The sequence below is a fragment of the Vicugna pacos genome, chromosome 32, assembly GCF_048564905.1.
Source record: "Vicugna pacos chromosome 32, VicPac4, whole genome shotgun sequence".
NCBI classification, from domain to species: Eukaryota; Metazoa; Chordata; class Mammalia; order Artiodactyla; family Camelidae; genus Vicugna; species Vicugna pacos.
In genome coordinates, this window is record NC_133018.1 from 4361215 (window position 1) to 4380006 (window position 18792).

The following is an 18792-nucleotide window of genomic DNA, read 5'->3' on the forward strand; positions in this document are numbered from 1 at the left end:
TCTATCCTTGCAGACTGGCCCTGCCACAGGTGGGCTCAGTGGTGTGTTCAGGCCCTCGAGGTGCAGGTGTCAGTGCTGAGTATCTCCTGCCAGAGTCCCCAGCCTTGGGGTGAGACGAGCACGTGCACGTTAGGGGGCAGCTCCCTATGCTGGTCTGGGACGCGGGCGGCACTGCCTCTGTGAGAAGGTACCAGATCCGTTTACACCCCTTAAGTCAGACCGTGCCGGCCAGTCTCCTCCAGGACTAGGGCAGTCGCTGTGGGAGCCTGCGGGAAGTGGCTGGCACACCTGTGTCGCAGGCTTAGCCTGGACTGTTTATGAGAGATTTGGAAGCTCAGTCTGGTTCCCGCTGAGAAACCACATCACAAAGCCCTTGTGGGCTGCCAGCTGCCCAGGCCTTTGGGGGAGGTAGCCCCAGGGGCGGGGGGTGAGTGTGCCTGGCGTGGCCGACTCACCCGTTCTCCCATGGCCCGCAGGTGGCCTTGTACAAGACAGTGCCCACGCGCTTGCTGTCGCGGGCCTGGGGCCGCCTCAACCAGGTGGAGCTGCCGCACTGGCTGCGCAGGCCCGTCTACAGCCTGTACATCTGGACCTTCGGGGTGAACATGAAGGAGGCCGCAGTGGAGGACCTGCACCACTACCGCAACCTCAGCGAGTTCTTCCGACGCAAGCTGAAGCCTCAGGCGCGGCCCGTGTGTGGCCTGCACAGCGTGGTGAGGCCCAACCCTGCCTCCCGCTCCTCCTTGTACCTTTCGGAACTGGTGGCGGGTGGGTGCTCCCCCCTGGCCCTGCCCTCCGTTCCCTCCCCCCACAGCCAGCCCTCTCCTGGTCCTTCCAGATCAGCCCATCGGATGGGAAGATCCTCAACTTCGGGCAGGTGAAGAACTGCGAGGTGGAGCAGGTGAAGGGGGTCACCTACTCGCTGGAGTCATTCCTGGGTCCACGCACCTCGGCTGAGGACCTGCCCTTCCCTCCAGGTGGGTCCTCACCTGGTCGCAGCCAGGCCGCCCTGCCACAGTTGCTGTGCTGGGCGTTGTGAAGAGGGTGAAGGGCAGGAGTGGGGGGGGGGCACTGGGAAGGCCCCGTGCTGGGCAGCATCAAGGGCTGGTCTGACAGCTGGCCCCGGGCCTGCCCCTGTAGCCACCTCCTGCAGCTCCTTCAGGAGCCAGCTGGTCACCCGAGAAGGGAACGAGCTCTACCACTGCGTCATCTACCTGGCCCCCGGGGACTACCACTGCTTCCACTCCCCCACCGACTGGACTGTCTCTCACCGACGCCACTTCCCAGGTAGGCTGGGGCCAGCTCGGGGGAGGGAGCGGTCCCCGCGGGAGCTCCAAGGCTGGGGTCCACTCTGCACTTAGGGTGTTCTGGGGGTGACACTGGGTCTTGGGTACTCCCAGAGTAGATGCTGTGGGCAGGGAGTGGCATTGTTTCTGCCCCTACAGGCTCTCTGATGTCTGTGAACCCTGGCATGGCCCGCTGGATCAAAGAGCTCTTCTGCCACAATGAGCGGGTGGTCCTGACTGGGGACTGGAAACATGGCTTCTTCTCACTCACGGCCGTGGGAGCCACCAATGTGGGCTCCATCCGCATCTACTTTGACCGGGTAAGCAGAGCCCAGGTCCTGCTGAGGCCCCAGGTCCATGGGGACCGTAAATTCTACAAGGGCAAGTCTCCCACTTCCCCACCCCATGTGCACCTCTCACCCTGGTCTCCAGGTAGCTGGAGAGGGAGGGGATCACCCTCCCTGCCGGGCACTTTGCTTCTGCCAGGATTGCAAGGGGAGTGCGGAGCTTGGGGTGGGATGTGCTGATGGAGGCCAAGTGTGTGAGGGACGCCAGTGCCCACAGGACTCTTCTCCGTGTTGGTTTTGCAGCACCCTTTGTGCTGGTGAACAGCTGGGTCTGATGCCTCTACATTCACAGCCGATCAGGCGCTGCCTAGTTAGACCCGGTCCATGGCCTGAGCTGCTATCCCTACCTCCCTTTCTGAGCAGGGCTTGGGGACAGAGGGTTTGGGACAGCACGAGAGGTGTGTCCAAGGTCCACATGCTCTGCTCCCGCCTCCCCTAGGACCTGCACACGAACAGCCCACGGTACAGCAAGGGCTCCTACAATGACTTCAGCTTTGTGACACACACCAACAAGGAGGGCATCCCCATGCGCAAGGGCGAGCACCTGGGCGAGTTCAACCTGGGCTCCACCATCGTGCTCATCTTCGAGGCCCCCAAGGACTTCAACTTCCAGCTGAAAGCAGGACAGAAAATCCGATTTGGGGAGGCTCTGGGTTCCCTCTAGAGCCTCTTTCCTGGCCACGGCTGCTACGGGGTCTCTTCCAGAGAAGCGTGTTCTGAGGAGGACCTCCGAGGCTGTCTGGGGAAGGGACTGTTGAGTCTGACCAGGCAGGACCTGGGTGACTTGTGTCTCTGCTGCCCAGGGGTGCAGACAAGGTCATCAGAGCCCTTGGCATGCCCCTAGACCAGTGTTGTCCCCTTTCCCACCTGAAGACAAAGTGCAGGCTGGGATGGTCTCACATTTCCTCTTGGAGATACTTTCTAACAAACATGTCATATAAACTAGAGACCCGACCTCTCCTGGCCGAGCATTCAGTTGGTCTTGATTTCCATTCTGAGATAAGTGGTAGTACCGTACCTTCTTGCTGCTCCTCCCAGCACTGCTTTTTGGCCTCCCTTGCACGGGGTGAGGTGCCTCCCAGCACTGACTGTGGGTCCTCGCTGTCCCCGAGCGGGGCCATGGGGCCTGGAATGCAGCCGCTTCCTATTCCCAAATTTGCCCCACCCTGCTTGTTGGGAAAAAATGTCTTTTCTCTCCGCACTTGTGGCTGAACTCTGCCAGCAACCCCCCAACTGTGCCAGCAGTTTAGGGGTGGCCACTAATGGGTCGGTGCTTTGCAGGCCCTGATGACTTCTGGAGCTGGTTCGTCCTCTTTCTAGTGGGCAGGACCCATGATTAAACCCGCTCAGGGGTGTTTCCAGTGACTGGGGCAGGCGGTGGTGGCCCAGCTGGGGTCAGGGGAGAGCCTGTGTCCCCTCCCTATATCCAGACCTACATAAAATATGGGAAAGTTGCTGCTATAGACTCAGCGGCGTGTGTTGGAGGTAGAACCTTGGTCTGTCTGGTATGTGTGGTGGGGGAGGGGGGAGGGAAATGTCAGTGCCTAGAAAACCTGTCCCCAGGTAACAGGTACGCAGTCCTTGGGGAGCCACTGATGGTGGGGACAGGGCCAGGTTTCATGTTTCCTGGGGACGCTGTGAATTTCTCCTGCAGGAGAAGCCATTTGAACTTTTTCAACTGTATCAGTAGCACTGTATTTTTGTATGAAAAGTGGGAGACTTCTGAACAGTGATTCATTTAATTGCAACATTTTGCAATAAAAAAAAATTCATTGCAGCTTTGCGTTCTGTTCCTGGATGTGGGCCCAGGGTGATGACTAGTACAGAGCCTGCCGCAGGGCCTGGACACGAGCAATGCAGGCACGGATGGGCTGGCGCTGGGCCCGGAGCTCGGAGGCTAGCTGTTGGATCTGCAGCTCCACCTGGGGAGGGGAGAGGTGGGCCAGACTGAGAGGAAGGACAGCCCAGAGCTGTCCCATGGTGCTTGGAGTCTTACCTCCTGCAATTCTTCATGCACCTGCTGCTCCGCTTCCTGGTCCTCGGGCCTGGACTCCTCCCGACTCAGCTCCAGCCACCGCCTCAGGCTGCTTGCTTGCCGCTGGCAGGACCTGGGGGAAGGATGCACCTGCTGCCTGGCTGGACCCCAGGCAGAGCCTCTGGCTTGGGCACAAGCACACCAATTACTTGTGGTGTGGGTGGAGGGAGAAAGGCTCCCATTCCCTCCTCTCCCCTACTCCACTCGTCTTCCCTGCACTGAGCTGGCTGCCTGGGACCCACGTGCTTCCCTCCCTCGTCCCTCCTGCTCACATTGAGGGTCTCAGGCCTGGGCGTGGGGGACACAGGCCTTGCTCCCAGACCCCAGGCAAGGGCAGTTAAAAGCTTCATCCTGCATCACAATCACAACCGCTGGGTAGACACCAGCTTCCACATGACAGGCTTAAAGTTTTGCTCAGCTTTTCCCGCAGGTAAAGCTCACCTGGGCCTTCCTGAGCAGGACTGAAGGGGAACGGTGCCGCCTGCGTGGGGGCCGGCAGGTATTTCTGGGTCTCACCTGAGGTTCTGCTTCGTGGTCTGGTAGTCCTGTAGTTGCTGCTGGATGCCCTCTAGCTCAGCCTCCAGGCTGGAGTGACTGGTGGCAACAGGCAGACAAGCTTGATCTTCACCATCCTGCCTGCTGGGCCCAGGATGAAACCAGGGATCCGTGGTGCCCGGAGTGGCCCGAGTGCTCGAGGCACCGACAAGCCTCAGGTGCACACCCACAGCATCACAGCCACCAGGCCTGGCTGTGAAGTCCCCAGGAAGGAGCAGACGGGGTTTGGGGACACCAGCCAGGGATGGAGAGGCCTGGGGCGTTGGTCGTGCTGACACCTGTAAAGGAAAGACAGACACTGAGCAGGGAAGCTGGGAGGAAGGCGGGGAGGGAGCCCTGCGGCACCAGGAGCTGGAGTTCCCCACACCAGCCACAGCTCACCCCTTCGGCACCTGACACCAGTGGAGAGAGTCCCACAAGCAACCAAGGGACACCTGCTCCTCTGTGGTCCGGCCCCACCACTTCCCCAGAGCCTGGCTTAGCACCACCTAAGCCGCTGTTTCAAGCCCTACTGACTCCTTCACCCCTGCAACGCCCCTAGCTGAGACCTAGCACTTAAGTGAGGAAAGTAGTCAGAGGCAACTATTCCTGTGCAGGCACAGCTACAATTTTCCTCCTTCCCTCCCAGTGACGGTGCTGCCTGGTGGGAATGGCCTCTCCTGTCCCCCACTCCCTCATCACCCCCACTGAGGTCGAAGCTCCTCAGACACCAGCTCCCTGGAGGGCACAGGCCCCCGCTGCCCTTCTGTGACCGCACACTTGTGCCTTCTCACACCTCCCTGCTCGGACTCTGACTCCTGCGTCACAGGCCCCCGAGTCGTGGCCCCATTGGTTCTCAAGAGGTCACCTCAACCTGTGCTGCTGATTCTGAGTTTTGATCTCCAGCCCTGACCTTGTCCCTCAAGGCCATACTCAGAATCCATCACTTTTATCTCGAATCTGACAGGTTCAAGACAGACTCTTCATGCTTCACCCCACTGGGTCCCCACCCCCAGTCTTTCCTCTCACAGTAAAAGAACATTAGTTTCTGAGTTATTCAGGCCAGAAACCCAGGAACCATCCTGGATTCCTTCTTTTCCTCTCAAACACATCAGAGCAAGTCCTACCTAGTCTGTCTCCCATGACATCTACAACCACCACCTCCGTCCCAGCCACAAGCATCTCCTGCTGGACCAGAGCACAGCAGCCACCATCCTCCACAACTTCCTGTTCTTAAAATCCAAACTTCTCACTAGGGCCTGCACGACCCTCCGTGATCTGCACTCTCTTCATCTGTCTGCATGTAGTTTTTTTGTCTCCACCTCCAGGACGTAAGCTCACCAGCCCAGGGGCTGCTCACTGCTGTGTCCCTGGGACCGTGGTCTCCCTGCATCTTCCTGAGCCCAGAGTGTTCCAGAAGCAATGAGTATAGCTGCAGTTACAGCACCAAGCGCACAAAAACGAGCACTAGCCCTAAAGCCAGACCGAAAAGCAGGGACCCAGGTGATGGGGGACTTACCCTGGCAGGTGCTGCAGCCTCACTGGGCAGGAAGGAGGGAGGGGGCAGCTGCTCCCAGCCTGCACTCACTACAGGGGGCAGCTTCAGGCCAGGCGCACTTGGCAGGGGGCTGCCTGGGTCCAGGGCTGTCCGGGCCTTTGCCAGGAAGGGCGTCGTCAAGCAAGGGCCTGCTGGCTGGACCACGCCGAGACCACGGTCCCACAGTGCCTCAGGCCTGAGCAGAGGGAAGGCAGGCGCTGGAAGCAGGAAGGAAAGGGGGCCACCCACCCTACAGCCCCAGAACCACACAACCTACCCCTGTCCCTTGAGGGTGCCGTGCCCCAGGGGCGTCTGGCTCTGCAGGGGCTCCAGCAGGAAGTTTGGGCGTCGAGGCTGCTTCCTCGCCCAGCGGGCAGCATTGCTGGGACGAAACACAGGCCGTTCACCCAGGCTGCCCAGGGGCTGCTGGGAGCCTGAGACCTCTGTGGGGTGGGGTCATCCAGTCCGAAACCTTCAATCTTAAAACGGAGACTTAAGGCCGGAGAAGGAAAGGCTCTTGCCCCAGAGCCCACTGAACTAGTAACTCCACTGATGAGAGCCGGCACCTCGGGACGCCCTACCCGTGTTGCCTCCTCTGACCTCTAAGGCAACACAGGCTCCCCTTAGGGTTGGCCCTTGTCAGCTGCATCAGCACAGCATGTGGGGATGGGGCAGGGGCCAGGTCACAAAGGAGTGGGGTTCCAGACAGGGTGCCTGTTTCCTGGCTGTAGCAGAATTAAGTGGGGAGGCCACCAGGTCCTGGGGTGGGAGGGGGACTGCTCCACAGCCATGACCCTCAGGGCTCGGCGTCCTCCTTCCAAGCTCTGGCCCAGGTGGAAGTGCAGAGGCAGGGGTGAGGGATGGGCTACTCACAGCTCCAGGAGTTGGGGGTCCCCGGCGGCCGATGCCAGGCTGCCTGGAGCTCCCCGAGGCCCACGAGGAGCTGGTGGCCTCTTGATGTCCAGGGAAGCATCCCCAGCCCCAGTGGCAACATGGCTGGGAAGGGGACCCTCAAAGGTCACTCTTCTGCTGGACACAGTGGATGTGGGGGGCCGAGGCTCCCGGCCTAGGCCCAGTGCCTTCTGTTTCCAGAGCATGGCACAGCGATGGACTGTGCGGTGGAGACTGTGGGCCGCCTGCAACCAGCCTCTGGTCAGGTCATGCTGACCCTGCCTGCCCCGACGGAGGGGTCGGGGGACACCCTGGGCCTACCTGCACCTGCTGCTGGGCGTGCAGCTGCTGCCGGAAGGCCTTCGTGCCAGCTGCGAATCGCAGGAGGCGCGTGATGCCCTCCCGGAGGAGCTGCTGGTGGTAGACCTGCACCGCCCGCTCCTGCCGCGCCGCCTTCCTCCTCCTCTCTAGCACGAAGCCCAGCCACGCGGTCCACACCTCCAGGAGAGGAGGAGGTGAGCCCTAGCCGCCCGGCTAGGCTCCCTCAGGGGATGTGCCCACACCACCCCCGAAGGCAGGTCCTCTCCTGGGACGGGAGCCCTGTTACCTTTGCCTGTAGTGAGAAGGCCCAGAACCACAGGGCTCGCGCCGTGTCCTGCTGCTCCCGCCTCCTGTACACCAGCTGCTGGCCAGGAAGGAAATACCACCACGTGGCTTGGTCACTCTCAGACCCCACTCTGGTCAGGCGCTGCCCTCCCTCCATGAAAGGGCCCAGCCCTGCCTGGCCCTGTGGAGGGGATCAAGGAAACTCCTCTGGGAAGAACAAAGGCAAAGAGCTGTGGAGTCGGGAGCTGGGGCTGTGGTGGGCTCCAGGAGGAAAGCTGGGATGGCGCTGCAGGAGAGGAGAAAGGGGCCTCCTGCGAGGAAGCTTCACCCAGCAGGACGCAGGCCCGCCCGGGGTTTTATCAAGGCCTCAGCGAAGACCTAAAATGCATTTCTTATTCATTTTTGGACATTACCCTGGTTATGTTTTCAATGTGACACTAGAAACAGTGATTTCAAGTGACCTGGCCTTAAGTAGGTCACAAGTGAAGGAAGCTGGTGGTGCCAGGAAGTGACTAGGGGTAGCAGGAGCCCTGGGAAGAGGGCAACGTTAGAAACTAGATTTGAACTAGAGGCGTGGGCTCAGGACGCAGAGGAGGTGGGGGGGCTTCTCCAAGCTCCCACCTGTTGTCTCCACCGGCGGAAGCAGGCCCGGCTGAGTGTCCGGGCCAGGAGTCGGGCGGCCTGCCTCTGAAGGAGCTGCGGAGAGAGTGCGTACAGGGATCTGTGTGCCCGAGCGGTCAGGTGCCCAGAGCACCTGGGGACAGCACAGGGTGAGAGGCTCCAGGCCCATGTGAACTCCTCCCACCGCCAGGGCCAAGGGCCTCCTGACCAGCAGGGGCGTCCAGGTGCCTCTGTAGGTCGCCAGGGCCTGACAGGCCATGGTTCACAGCAAGCCAGGTCCCCTGCTGAGCCATCTTCCACCTGGGTAGATGGAACCCCGGCCTTCACTAAGCACCCAGACAGGCTCCTGCAGCCTTGTGCCCGCAGGACCCCAACCACCTAGCATCCACACTTGGCTGCCACGAGTTCTGCAGGAAGGACCTTTTCTCCCCAGACGCTGTCTCCCGCCCAGACAGCCCTGCCGCACAGGCGAACTGGGAGCTGCTGCCCGCCTCACCCGCTTCCTCATGCAGCCCAGGTGGTGCGCCTTCCACCGGGCCAGGGCCTGGAGCAGCAGCTGCCGGCGGTGATGCTGCGCCGCCCTCTCCAGCCGGACCCTCCGCTGGGCCGCCCTCTGGCCGCGGTCCCACCAGCGCCGAAACCAGGTCCTGAGAGAGCCTATGGCAGATGTGAGGCAGCTGCTCTCTGGGAGGATTTACAGGGACGACCACGCAAGGGTGACAGCTGCAAGGACCATGTGGAGATCCAGCCGGGGTGTCAGCCCACGCCTGGTGAGACCACCACATGTGGACAGCGGCCAATCTGAGGATAGCTCTGGCCATCTTCAGCAACTACGCACACCCTTACCGGCTGGCACCAGGTCTGCTGTTTACCGCTGTGCCCCCTCAGGGCCCCCAAGCCATAAACCTGTCCACAGCGACTATGGGTGTGCCAGGGCCCTGCAGAAACCACAAGACGCGAGAAGACCCAGGTCTGAGGGAGTGGGAGGCGGCAGCCCTGCTCTGTCTGGAAGGAAACAGGCTCAGAGGGCCAGGTGGCCCCAGGCCACATCCTGCACTGTGTCTGTCACCAGATTCTCTCAAGGGAACAAGCACTTTCTTCTGCTAACTTTCTTCCTTTTAAATTTTCCCTTTCCTTCAGCCCTGACAGAAGTTTCTTTTAGAGACAACAGGAGAGGGTTGACCCCAGGGCACTGAGGCCAAGACGGGGTGTCCTCCCGGACCCGTCTGGAGGCCAGGTGTGGGTACCAAGCGTTGCTGTTTCCTGGGCTCTGCTCTAAGTGCGGATTTATTGGCTTCACTGGACCCTCATGACCTACCCAAGAGGCAGGTACTATTATCTCCATTTACAGATGGAGAAACTGAGGCTCAAAGAGGAGGCCGTGCCCAAGGTCACGTCGCCAGCGCCCGGCCCACCTGCACCTCTCAAGCACTGTGTTCAGCACAAGTGTCCACGACTCCTTGCCTGCTCTCCAGCACCCAGCCCACCCTGGCCCTGGACCGCTGAAGTGTGCCTGAGACCCAGAGGCCTTAGTTAAGCCGGGAAATGGTTCCACAGGCGCATACTGTGCACCCACTGTGTGCAGAGGACAGTGTCCTGTCACACGGTCTCCCCAGTCCTGTGTACCAGCCGTGATGGACACACCAGCCCAGGGCCGCCAGCTTCTCAGGAAAGCTGCCGCCCACAGTCCGCTGGAGGGAAGCAGCTTCAGCTGCCCTTTGCCCTTGGGCCTGTCACCTCTAACTCCCCACCATGGCCACCTGACCCAAACTGGAAGGTCCCTGCAGCACTGGTGCCGAAGCTCTGTCCAAGCAGAGACCAGGGGCAGGCTGAGCCCTGTGGTGTCTTTCCGGGGAATGACCAAAAACACAGCACTGGTTTCCGTGCTAAGGGGCAGCCTGAGGGCAGAACAGGGCAGGTGCGGGACGTGGGACCCCAGGGCTCCGTCCAGAGGAAAGCGGGGATCTGTGTTCACCAACACGAGAACTAGTCAGAACCAAACCAAAGCAGGTTAGCTTTTGTCCTACAGGGAACACTATTAAGCCAACTCAACAACTCGATCCATTTTCAATATGGTCCAATTTAAATCACTTCCATTTGTTTTCATTTCCATTTGTATTTCTTTTTTTCTAACTTAGGAGCTGTCTCCTCAGAGTGTAAGACTACCCCCCTCCCCGGGGCCAAGGGCCTCTGTTTCCACGTGTCCCGTCTGGACTGCCTTCCCAGGCTCTTTATACAGCAGGTCGTGGGACTACCTGAGGCCACCCAGGCAAGTCCCTGCTCCCTCAAGGAAGCAGGATCCCGACACGATGGGGCTGACCTGACAAGCAGCACCCTTGGAAGGGCTTTCCCATCACACCTCCCACCCCAACCACCTCTACCTCCTCAGTCCGCCTGTGTCTTTATGCCTCTGTGATCTCAAGCCTCAGCTTTTCATTTGAACATAAACTGGCTGGCAATCGGTTGGGAACAGAATCCTACAAGTTACCCCCTTGCAAATTCACGTCCACCCTGGAACCTCAGAACTGAAGTCATTTGCTAAGAGGGTTGGTGCGGTGTTACTACCTGGTACCTGACTGGGGTAGGTGGGCCCTTAGTCCAGTATGACTGTTCTTATAAGAAGCCACAAGCACAGGGAAGACAGCCACGTGACAACGGGGGCCAAGGCTGGAGTGACGCGTCTGCAAGCCGAGAACACCAAGGACTGCTGGCAATGCCAGAAGCAGAAGAGGCAGGGACAGCGCCTCCCCTGGAACCTTTGGCAGAAGCACGGTTCTGCCGACACATCGATTTTGGACTTGGCCTCCAGAACTTTGGGAGAACAATGTTCTGTTGTTTGAAAGTCTGTGGTACTTTGCTACCTCGGCGCTAGGAGATCAATACACACAAGGAGGAGACAGAGACAGAAGGAAGCACCTTGGGAGCCCAGGACAGTTCTGGGTCCTCCACAGGGCTCTCCTCGGCATTTGCGGGCCCACTCACCCCTACTCAGCACCACCTGGGCCTCCCTGATGGCACACTCCTCCTGCTGTCGGTGGAATATCTGCACCGATGCCACCTCCTGCCACTCGGTCAGGACCTGGGGCAGACGAAGAACAGAGGGTGATCACGACACATCCTGACTTCCAGGGGTCAGCCCAGCTCCTCGCAGTCAGGCCAAGGGGTGGACGCAGGGCGCTCACACACACTCTAGGAAGTGCCCACCATCCATGCAGACCACAGGCAGCCATCCCCAGTCCCCTCGCAACTCAGGCGATGGGATCAGAGGAGTTAAACTTCATACTAAGCCACAAAGAGATCAAGTCCTTACGTGGGCCTTCATTCTATTATCTCTCAAATAGAAACCATACGTTAGATGCATGTTCATACACAACACACACATGAAATCACAGTAACACAGGGGATGCTGGGGCCTGCTCCCCAGTCATGAACACCATCCCCCCACAAAGGCCTCCTCCTTTCTGAGCTCTGAAGCCAGTCCTTCCAGGGCAGGGGACACACACACGGCCTAGGAGCCTTCCTGAGATCAGCCTGGGCCTTGACCATATGTAGTCACTGCTCATCCATGGAGGCTTCAAAGCCATCAGGAAAAGCCCAGGGCTCCCAGCAACTGCTTTCTTCTAAAACACCAAGCCCAGTGGCCACCTCCATTGTGCTACTTCTGTTTGAGTCTTGTCTCATGGCACATCTTCCCACGGCCACGTCCCTCCCAGCGCATGGGACGAGGCCCAACCAAGTGGCATTTGGGGGGCTACTTCCCACCAATGGTCACCAAGGGCCTCACATTCCCGGATGCTCTCTGGAAGGCCCTCACAGCCACAAATCCTAAGAGGCCACTGAGCAGGCGCGGGCACCCGAGCTCCCTGTGCCCACAGACAAGGAGTGGAGGCGTGGAGGCTTACATGGTTTGCCCCAGCGCAAAAGTCCACACGTGCAGGAAACACTGGTTCTGGTAAGAGCTGGTTCACACTCACTACGTGCCATGCTTTTGCCTGAATGGACACTGGCTCGCAGGTCAGTGAAACAAACAACAGACCCACCTGCAGGCACGGCCGTGTGTTTCTAGGCACCTCGTTCAGCTCAAATGTCCGGAGCCACCCCCAGGTCACCCCCTCACAGGACCATGGCCCAAACCCCCTGGGCGACCAGCTGGCCTGCCCAGCCTCACCTTGGAGCACAGGGTCCTTCTGTAGTGAGCCGCTGCTCGAGACGCCTTCTTTGCTTCATCTGCTTGGGCCAAGGCGTTCTCTCTCCAGCGACGTAACACACCCCTGCAGGCACACAGTGAGCCGGGGTGACCCACTGTGGAGACAGTGCAAGGTCTCCCTATGTCTAAGCGCCACTGTCACCCTGACCGCTGTGTTGATGCTGACCACACCCCCACCACGTGGCTGCACAGCTCTGTGGCTGTGCACAGCTGTGCCAGTGCTGGGGGAGCACGGACCCCCGCAGCCTCACGTGTTTACGAGCAACAGGGAACACAGAGCTGTAACCAGGCAACGATGTCACAGGTGGTTCACCCGTGATGAGAGGTAGAGACAAGGAAGCTGGAGGAAGGGCACCGGCAGCCTAGAACAGCACCGCTGAACAAATGCAGGGGAAGGGAAAGCCAGCTGAACAAGGGAGGGAGGCCAACAGAGGAAGAGGAGGTCAGAGCTGGGTTCAGCAGGAGCCACAGGACGGGCTCAGGAGGGAGCGGAGCAAGGGGCACAGTGACGACAGATGATGCCAGAGGCTGGGAGTGACTGCAAAGTCTGCGAGAGGCCTAGAGAGCCAGGAACAGAGGGGAGCTCCTGCCTGGGAGCTGACAGGAGGTGACCTACTGCCTCGAGAAGCCGAATCCCTTAGGTCTGCACTGGGCAGGGCAAGGCGCTCAGGGAAAAAGACAAGCGGGAGACATCGCAGCTGCTTCCCCAAGGCCCTGCTCTGCAAACAGCATGGGTTCAAGACGCAGGAGGGGACCCAGTGAACAGCGCTCGCAGAGGAAAATCCAAAGCCAGCACAAGGCAGCCGGGCCCATCCTCCTGGCCCTTATCAGGGCCCCCATCCACCTGAGTCTGCAGCCTGCCTGCCCCAGGCTGGCCTGGGGCCCGGACACTCACCGCAGCAGTCGCCTCTCGTGCTGGCTCTCCCTGGCTGCTGCCTCTTGCAGGACACTCCGCACGTGGCTCTGGTAAATCTGTAGATGACCAGGAGGACTAGAGGCCACCCTGGGACGCCTCGCTTCCCATTCTCAGGCACCCTCAGAGGTGCGTCCTCAGCAGGGCTGCAGGGCCCGGGACACTGGGCACAGAGGGCGGGGGGGCCAGAAGCCCACCCAACAACAGGGAGAGGACTGGCTAAGCCCTCACCTGCCAAGTCCAATCCCCTGGACAAGGCTGGTACCCGAGCAAGGATGGGAGAACTCAGCTCTGAGGGTGTTAAGACCCACAGGCCAGGGTACTGGCTCTGTCTGAGCCTAATGGAATCACTTTTGGGAGGTGCAGGAGGAACCAGGAAGGGAAACAAAGCCTCTGGAACCCCCTCCCTGCGAGGTAAGGAGACGTGGAGGAATGCAGTATCTCCTACCCCCCAGGTCTGTAGCGCCCTGGACAGCAAAGTGTGCCGGCGGTGAAGGCCGGCTCGCATCAGCTTCTGCCGCTCGGCGCCACGCAGGGCCAGGCACTGCGGACAGAGGAGACAGCTGGCCACCGAGCGCTGGGCCGAGAGGCTCAGCTGTGCCTCCATTTACACTCAGTTTCAGGGGAGCTTGGGGAAGGTACTTAACCCCTGAGCCCCAGGGTCGTCATTTACAGACAAGGCCTCTGAGGATTCAACGGGTTAAGTGCCCGCCTGCGGGCAAACTAAGCAGCATCAGCTCAGCATTTATTCACCCCAGGGGGAGGCCTCTGAACCATGAGATCAGGAACTCAGGGAGGAACAGCCCAGAAACTAACAGAACAAGGAACTGTGACCTTATCACCTCACAAAACCAGGTCGGCACTGCGCCTGCAGCCCGGCCTCCTCCCCACACTCAGAGGCAGGTGGTTCTGAGGGACCTGGGAGAAGCCCATGTGTCCGCCCTGAGCCACCCCGCCCTCAGTTCCCCGTGCGGGGGGCGCCCGTGCCAAGGCCTCACCTCCTTCCACCTGCTCCAGGCCCCACGCAGGAGCCGTGCTGACCGGAACTGCGCAGCCTGCGCTCTGCCCATCCTCCTGTGGGGAGACAGTCTGTACTCCACGCCCAGCCAGATCCTTCAAGGACACTCTTCAGAGGCCCTCCTTACAGACCCTGGCCCCTGCCCAGCGGTTCTTAACTTTGGAAGGGAATCAAGACTCTTTCAGAAGAAACTGGGCTCTCTGCCCAGAAAAGTGCACATATAATCACATTTTGAGGACAGCTTCACAGGGCTTTGTATTCACGTGCAGGTAACTGAGGAGGATGTTACAAGTGGCCAGAGTCTGAGCGGTGGGAGATCCTCAGAGCACAGAGTAGACCTAGAAAGGCACCAAGGCAGGACAACACCTGCAGGGGACATATGGGCACCTGCCCTGACCCCTAACCACACGGTGTGGTAGAAACTCCCATACCTGCCCCAGCACTGCCACTGGTCCTGGCAGATCAGCTATCCCAACACAGGCCTGTCAGTCTCTTTCATGGCCATGGCTGCCTCTAGTGGGCCCCAACAAGTGAGCAGGACTGGCTGATGGACAGACCTCAGACCCACAGGCTCTCTGATCAGCTGAGCTCCTGATACCCCGGCAAGGGTGGGAGAACTCAGCTCTGTGGGTGTAAGACCCATGGGCCCAGTTTTGCTTAGACTGTTTCAGGTTGGATTTCCAGGACCTAAGACCGGGGTCTAGGCTTCAACGACCCCCCAGACAGATACTCAGAGCCAACAGCCCTGCTGCTCGCGCCAAAGCTGCCCTGAACCTGGAACAGCTTCCAAGGCCCACGCAGCCACTCACTCTGTTCTGAGCCCTCGGGCGCGCTCCCTCCAGACACTAAAGGCCTTCCTCAGCCGCCCCAGCCGGTGGTGGGCACAGGCCACTGCCTGCCGCTGCAGCTCCAGGCGACATGCTGCCGCTTGTTGGTGCCATGTGGACCAGGACCTCCGCAGAAGCTGCCGCTCCAGGTGGAGGATGGCCTGCGGCAGGGAGAGATCAGAATGCATCAAATAGGATGGCGTACAGAAGCCAGGAAGGGTCTGCAGGCCACGAATGATGACCACGGCAGAAGAAATGGATGTTGAGGAGCTGCCCTGGCCCTAGAGCCAACTATAAACTTCGCTGACAAAGAAAATGGACACCCTGGACCCTGCCCCTGCCTCGTGAGTCCTGGACACAGGCAAGACGCCCTTCAGTTTGGGTCTGGGTGCGGGCAGCATGCTGAGGAGGGGAGGCAGTGAGTGTGAAGGCTTTAAGCAGGTCCTGCTGGTCCCAGCACCTCCTTGAGGAGAGCCCCTTACCAATCTCTCTGCCAAGCGGTGTTCTTGATGCTGAAACATCTTCTGACGCCAAAGAACAAACACTTGCTTCTCTAAACTCTCTCTAAAAGAACACAAACAAGTAACAGTAAAGCACTTAAAATCATTGGGTTTTCTCTCTTATATGGCACAATTATGAGCCAAATAAGCCCAGGGGAGGAAGGCAGACAATAACCAAAATTCCCACAAATGACCTACCACTTTCCAAGTTATTTCTGGCCTCACCCTCCCAGGATGCAAAAGACTGACTTTGAGACCCTGGTTCTTCATCATGCCCCCAGTGAACTGCCAACAGTTCTCAACAATCACAGTGAAAGTCTTTCCTGTCCACACTGTGCAGCCAGGCTCCTGCTACAAATCCCTGGGGGAAGTGGTTAAAAACAGGTATCAGACCCCTAAGCCCCAGGAAAGGGTATTTTAAACCAGTGTTCCAGGTGAGGTGGACAGAGAGACAGGTCTGTCACCTCTGCCCAGGCCTGCCTGCTCACCGTGATGACATGATGTCAAAACCCGCAAAAGCAGCACTGGGACAACTGGCCAACAGCCAGCAGGGGCTGAGCCTTGGCAAAGCCACCAGGACCGATGCTGGGGGGCAGAGAGGTGGCTCTCCTGACGTTTAACCCATCAGACACACCACGTTAGATGAAGAGCTCCACTTCCAGCCATGACACAGCCGCTGGTCCTGGTCCTGCCCCCAGCCAGGTATTACAAAACGGGATGAGGTATGAGGCAATTGTTTCCAGACACTGGACCAGATGTGACCTTTGAGAGATGTGATCTTTGAGAGATGAGAAATATGGAAGGTGAGCCCCTTGGCCACCCAGGCTTTCGCCTGTGAGCACTTTCTGGACACCAGGGCCAGGGGAAGGAGTCCAAGCTGAGCATGACAGTCTCCCTGAGCTGAGGCAGAGACTGGGGTTTGAGATCACAGGGGACTGCGTGGACATGTGTCGCCTGCCTAAGCCTGGGCAGGCAGTGACCGTACCCTGCCCCTGGCACGCTGATGGACACCTGGTGCACTCCACAGGAGAGGCTGCTCAGGCAGACTCCACGAGCCCCAGCAGAGTGGCTGCTTCAGGACTAAGAGCTGAACGGAGGTACGAGGGGTGGGGCAGGGCTGGGAGACGGCATTCTGGCCTAGTCAGAGTGAAGGGACCTCACAACTCAGTAAGGCCTTAGGAGTAAAAGCTGTGACCTAACACTGAAGAGAAAATCAAAAAGACCCACACGAAGAAAGAATAAACCCACACTGGCTAGGATCAACAGGAATCACCAGAACAAACAGGAACCACCACCTGCTACAAAATGCAATATGCAGCATCGAGGAAAAAGGTGTGAACAGAAATAATGACCCAAATTTAAAAACAGCTATTATATATGTTTGAGTACTTAAATGAAAACATAAACAAAATTAGTTACCAGAAAGAGAATGTCGGCAGAGAAATAAACTACAAAAAGAAAACCTAAATGGTGGTTCCTCAAAAAGTTAAACACAGAATTACCATATTGGCCTTACATACATAAGACCACTTACTTTGCTCTCAATAAAGAAAGAAATACTGTTGGAAAGTAAGCAAGTAAAGCAAGCTGCATACTGGAAGAAAATATTTTCAATCTGTGTTTCTAGCAAAACACTTGTATCCAGAATATATTGAAAAAATTCTACAAACCAGTAATAATTTTTAAAAGACATATAACCTAGTTTTTTAAAAAGCTAGGAACAAGACTTGAACAGACACTTCACAAAAGATATACAAATAAATGGTCAATAGGCACACGATAAAGGCTGAGAGTCAAATCTGTCTGGTATTCAAAGAATGAAACTCAGCTCAGACTGAAATGAGTTGACACAGCTCTACCATTAATCAGGTCAGGAGGACAGACACAGATAAAGCCAACTGCAAGAAAACACTGCTTCTCCCAAGGTCGCGCAGCAGCTGTGAGATGCCACAAGGAGCCCCCTCTTTTCTGAGTGGCTATTGCTTCATTGCCAGCAACGCCCACACAAGCTTTCCTCCTCTCACTCACTCCTGAGGATGCTCATGACCGCTCTTCCCCAGTGAGTCCCCACTCTCATCCCTCCTACTCTTGCCTCAGAAACAGCAATCAACACAAAACTGATCCCCATTTCTCCAGATCCTCCTCAGAAGCCTTCAGTGGGAACCCAAAGGTTACAAATGCCCTTCCCTCGGGTAGAGCAGCATTCCAGAGTTCCTCTGAAACTCCCTCCTTCCTGGCAGCCAATCTGACTTGGTCAGACTAAACAGGCTTTTGTTCCTAGCTGATTGGGCTTAAAGAAATGCTGAGTATCACTAGTCATCAGAAAAATGAGACAGCACTCCACACCTACCAAAATGGCTCAAAAACACTGACAAAAACAAATGTCGGTGAGGACATGGAGCAACCAGAACTCTGAGTTGCTGGTGGGAGCAAAAAATGATGTAACCACCTATGAGAGTACGCATATCCTCCCCCTCTGGTCCAGAAGTCTACCCAGGTGTCTACCCAAGAGAAATGAAGACATATTCCACCAAAACCAATGTTCACAGCAGATTTAAGCATAATGGCCTCAAACTAGAAACAACTCCTATGTGAAAATGGATCAAAATTCTGTTAGATTCCTACAATAGCACACTACTCAGGAAAAAAAAAAAACAGAACAAAACAAAAAACAGCTACAGATACATGCAACAACCTGGCTCAATCTCAAAAAATATCCTCTGAACTTGAAAAGAGCGCAGACACAGTAAAGCACGTACTCCGTGATCCCACAGTATAAAGTTCAAAAATACGCAAAATTAACCTAGTATGGTAGAAATTACAACAGTGGCTACTTACAGGGGGTAGGAATTGACTGGAGCAGGGCATGAGGGAAATTTCTAGGGGGATGGAAGTGTTCCATATCTTGACCAGGGTGTTGATTATCCAGGGATGTGATTTATAAAATCTCATCAAACTGTTTACTTAACATCCATACCTTTCATTGTCTGTAAATTTTAGCTCAATTAGGGGAAAAAAAAGGCAAACCAGTCTTGTCTCATTAACAGTATAGTAGTTCACTGGCGGGTTAATAAACTTACCATTTTTAGTTATAATTCATGAGATTTCACCATAAATTCTGTGTTCCTAAAATATTTTTTAAAAATACACTAAGAAATCATAGAAAAATAGAACAAACATTTATTTAGAACTTTGATTTGTTAAACTCCAAACCAAACCTATGGATATTAATTTACTGTAAGTCACAAATCAGGGTCAGGAGGACAGTTAACACTCTGTGCTGGGCACTCTGCTTGAATTTCACATGGATTATCCCACTTAGTATTCATGACGACCCTGTCAGATAAGGGCTGTTATCAAATCATCTCCCTCTCACATCTGAGGAAACTGGGACTCAGAGCGACTGAGTGACTTGCCCGGGGTCAGAGCCAGCAAGTGGTGGGGCAAGGGTCTGAACTCAGTTGGGCCTG

The 18792-nt window shown here is 57.2% G+C and overlaps 2 protein-coding genes across 14 annotated transcripts in view; one reads left to right on the forward strand and one right to left on the reverse strand.

Annotated features, from left to right (window-relative positions):
* Window positions 1-2664, forward strand: part of PISD (phosphatidylserine decarboxylase) — a 30122-nt gene extending 27458 nt beyond the window's left edge. For all 3 annotated transcript variants that reach the window (XM_006218029.4, XM_031670226.2, XM_031670227.2), the window contains 5 exons: window positions 477-713; window positions 839-977; window positions 1141-1287; window positions 1446-1606; window positions 2073-2664. In XM_006218029.4, the coding sequence (XP_006218091.1) occupies window positions 477-713; window positions 839-977; window positions 1141-1287; window positions 1446-1606; window positions 2073-2297 (909 nt within the window). In that variant the 3' untranslated portion in view covers window positions 2298-2664. The remainder of the gene's footprint in view (window positions 1-476; window positions 714-838; window positions 978-1140; window positions 1288-1445; window positions 1607-2072) is intronic.
* A 689-nt stretch (window positions 2665-3353) lies between these two features.
* SFI1 (SFI1 centrin binding protein) overlaps window positions 3354-18792 on the reverse strand; it is a 62061-nt gene continuing 46622 nt past the window's right edge. For all 11 annotated transcript variants that reach the window (XM_072953412.1, XM_072953411.1, XM_072953410.1 and 8 more), the window contains 17 exons: window positions 15305-15386; window positions 14805-14983; window positions 13976-14051; window positions 13426-13521; window positions 12960-13036; window positions 12026-12128; window positions 10840-10936; window positions 8354-8514; window positions 7858-7932; window positions 7238-7315; window positions 6952-7128; window positions 6613-6875; window positions 6017-6121; window positions 5722-5935; window positions 4185-4501; window positions 3630-3741; window positions 3354-3555 (listed from right to left, as the gene is read on the reverse strand). In XM_072953412.1, coding sequence (XP_072809513.1) covers window positions 3451-3555; window positions 3630-3741; window positions 4185-4501; window positions 5722-5935; window positions 6017-6121; window positions 6613-6875; window positions 6952-7128; window positions 7238-7315; window positions 7858-7932; window positions 8354-8514; window positions 10840-10936; window positions 12026-12128; window positions 12960-13036; window positions 13426-13521; window positions 13976-14051; window positions 14805-14983; window positions 15305-15386 — 2317 coding nt within the window. In that variant the 3' untranslated portion in view covers window positions 3354-3450. The remainder of the gene's footprint in view (window positions 3556-3629; window positions 3742-4184; window positions 4502-5721; window positions 5936-6016; window positions 6122-6612; window positions 6876-6951; window positions 7129-7237; window positions 7316-7857; window positions 7933-8353; window positions 8515-10839; window positions 10937-12025; window positions 12129-12959; window positions 13037-13425; window positions 13522-13975; window positions 14052-14804; window positions 14984-15304; window positions 15387-18792) is intronic.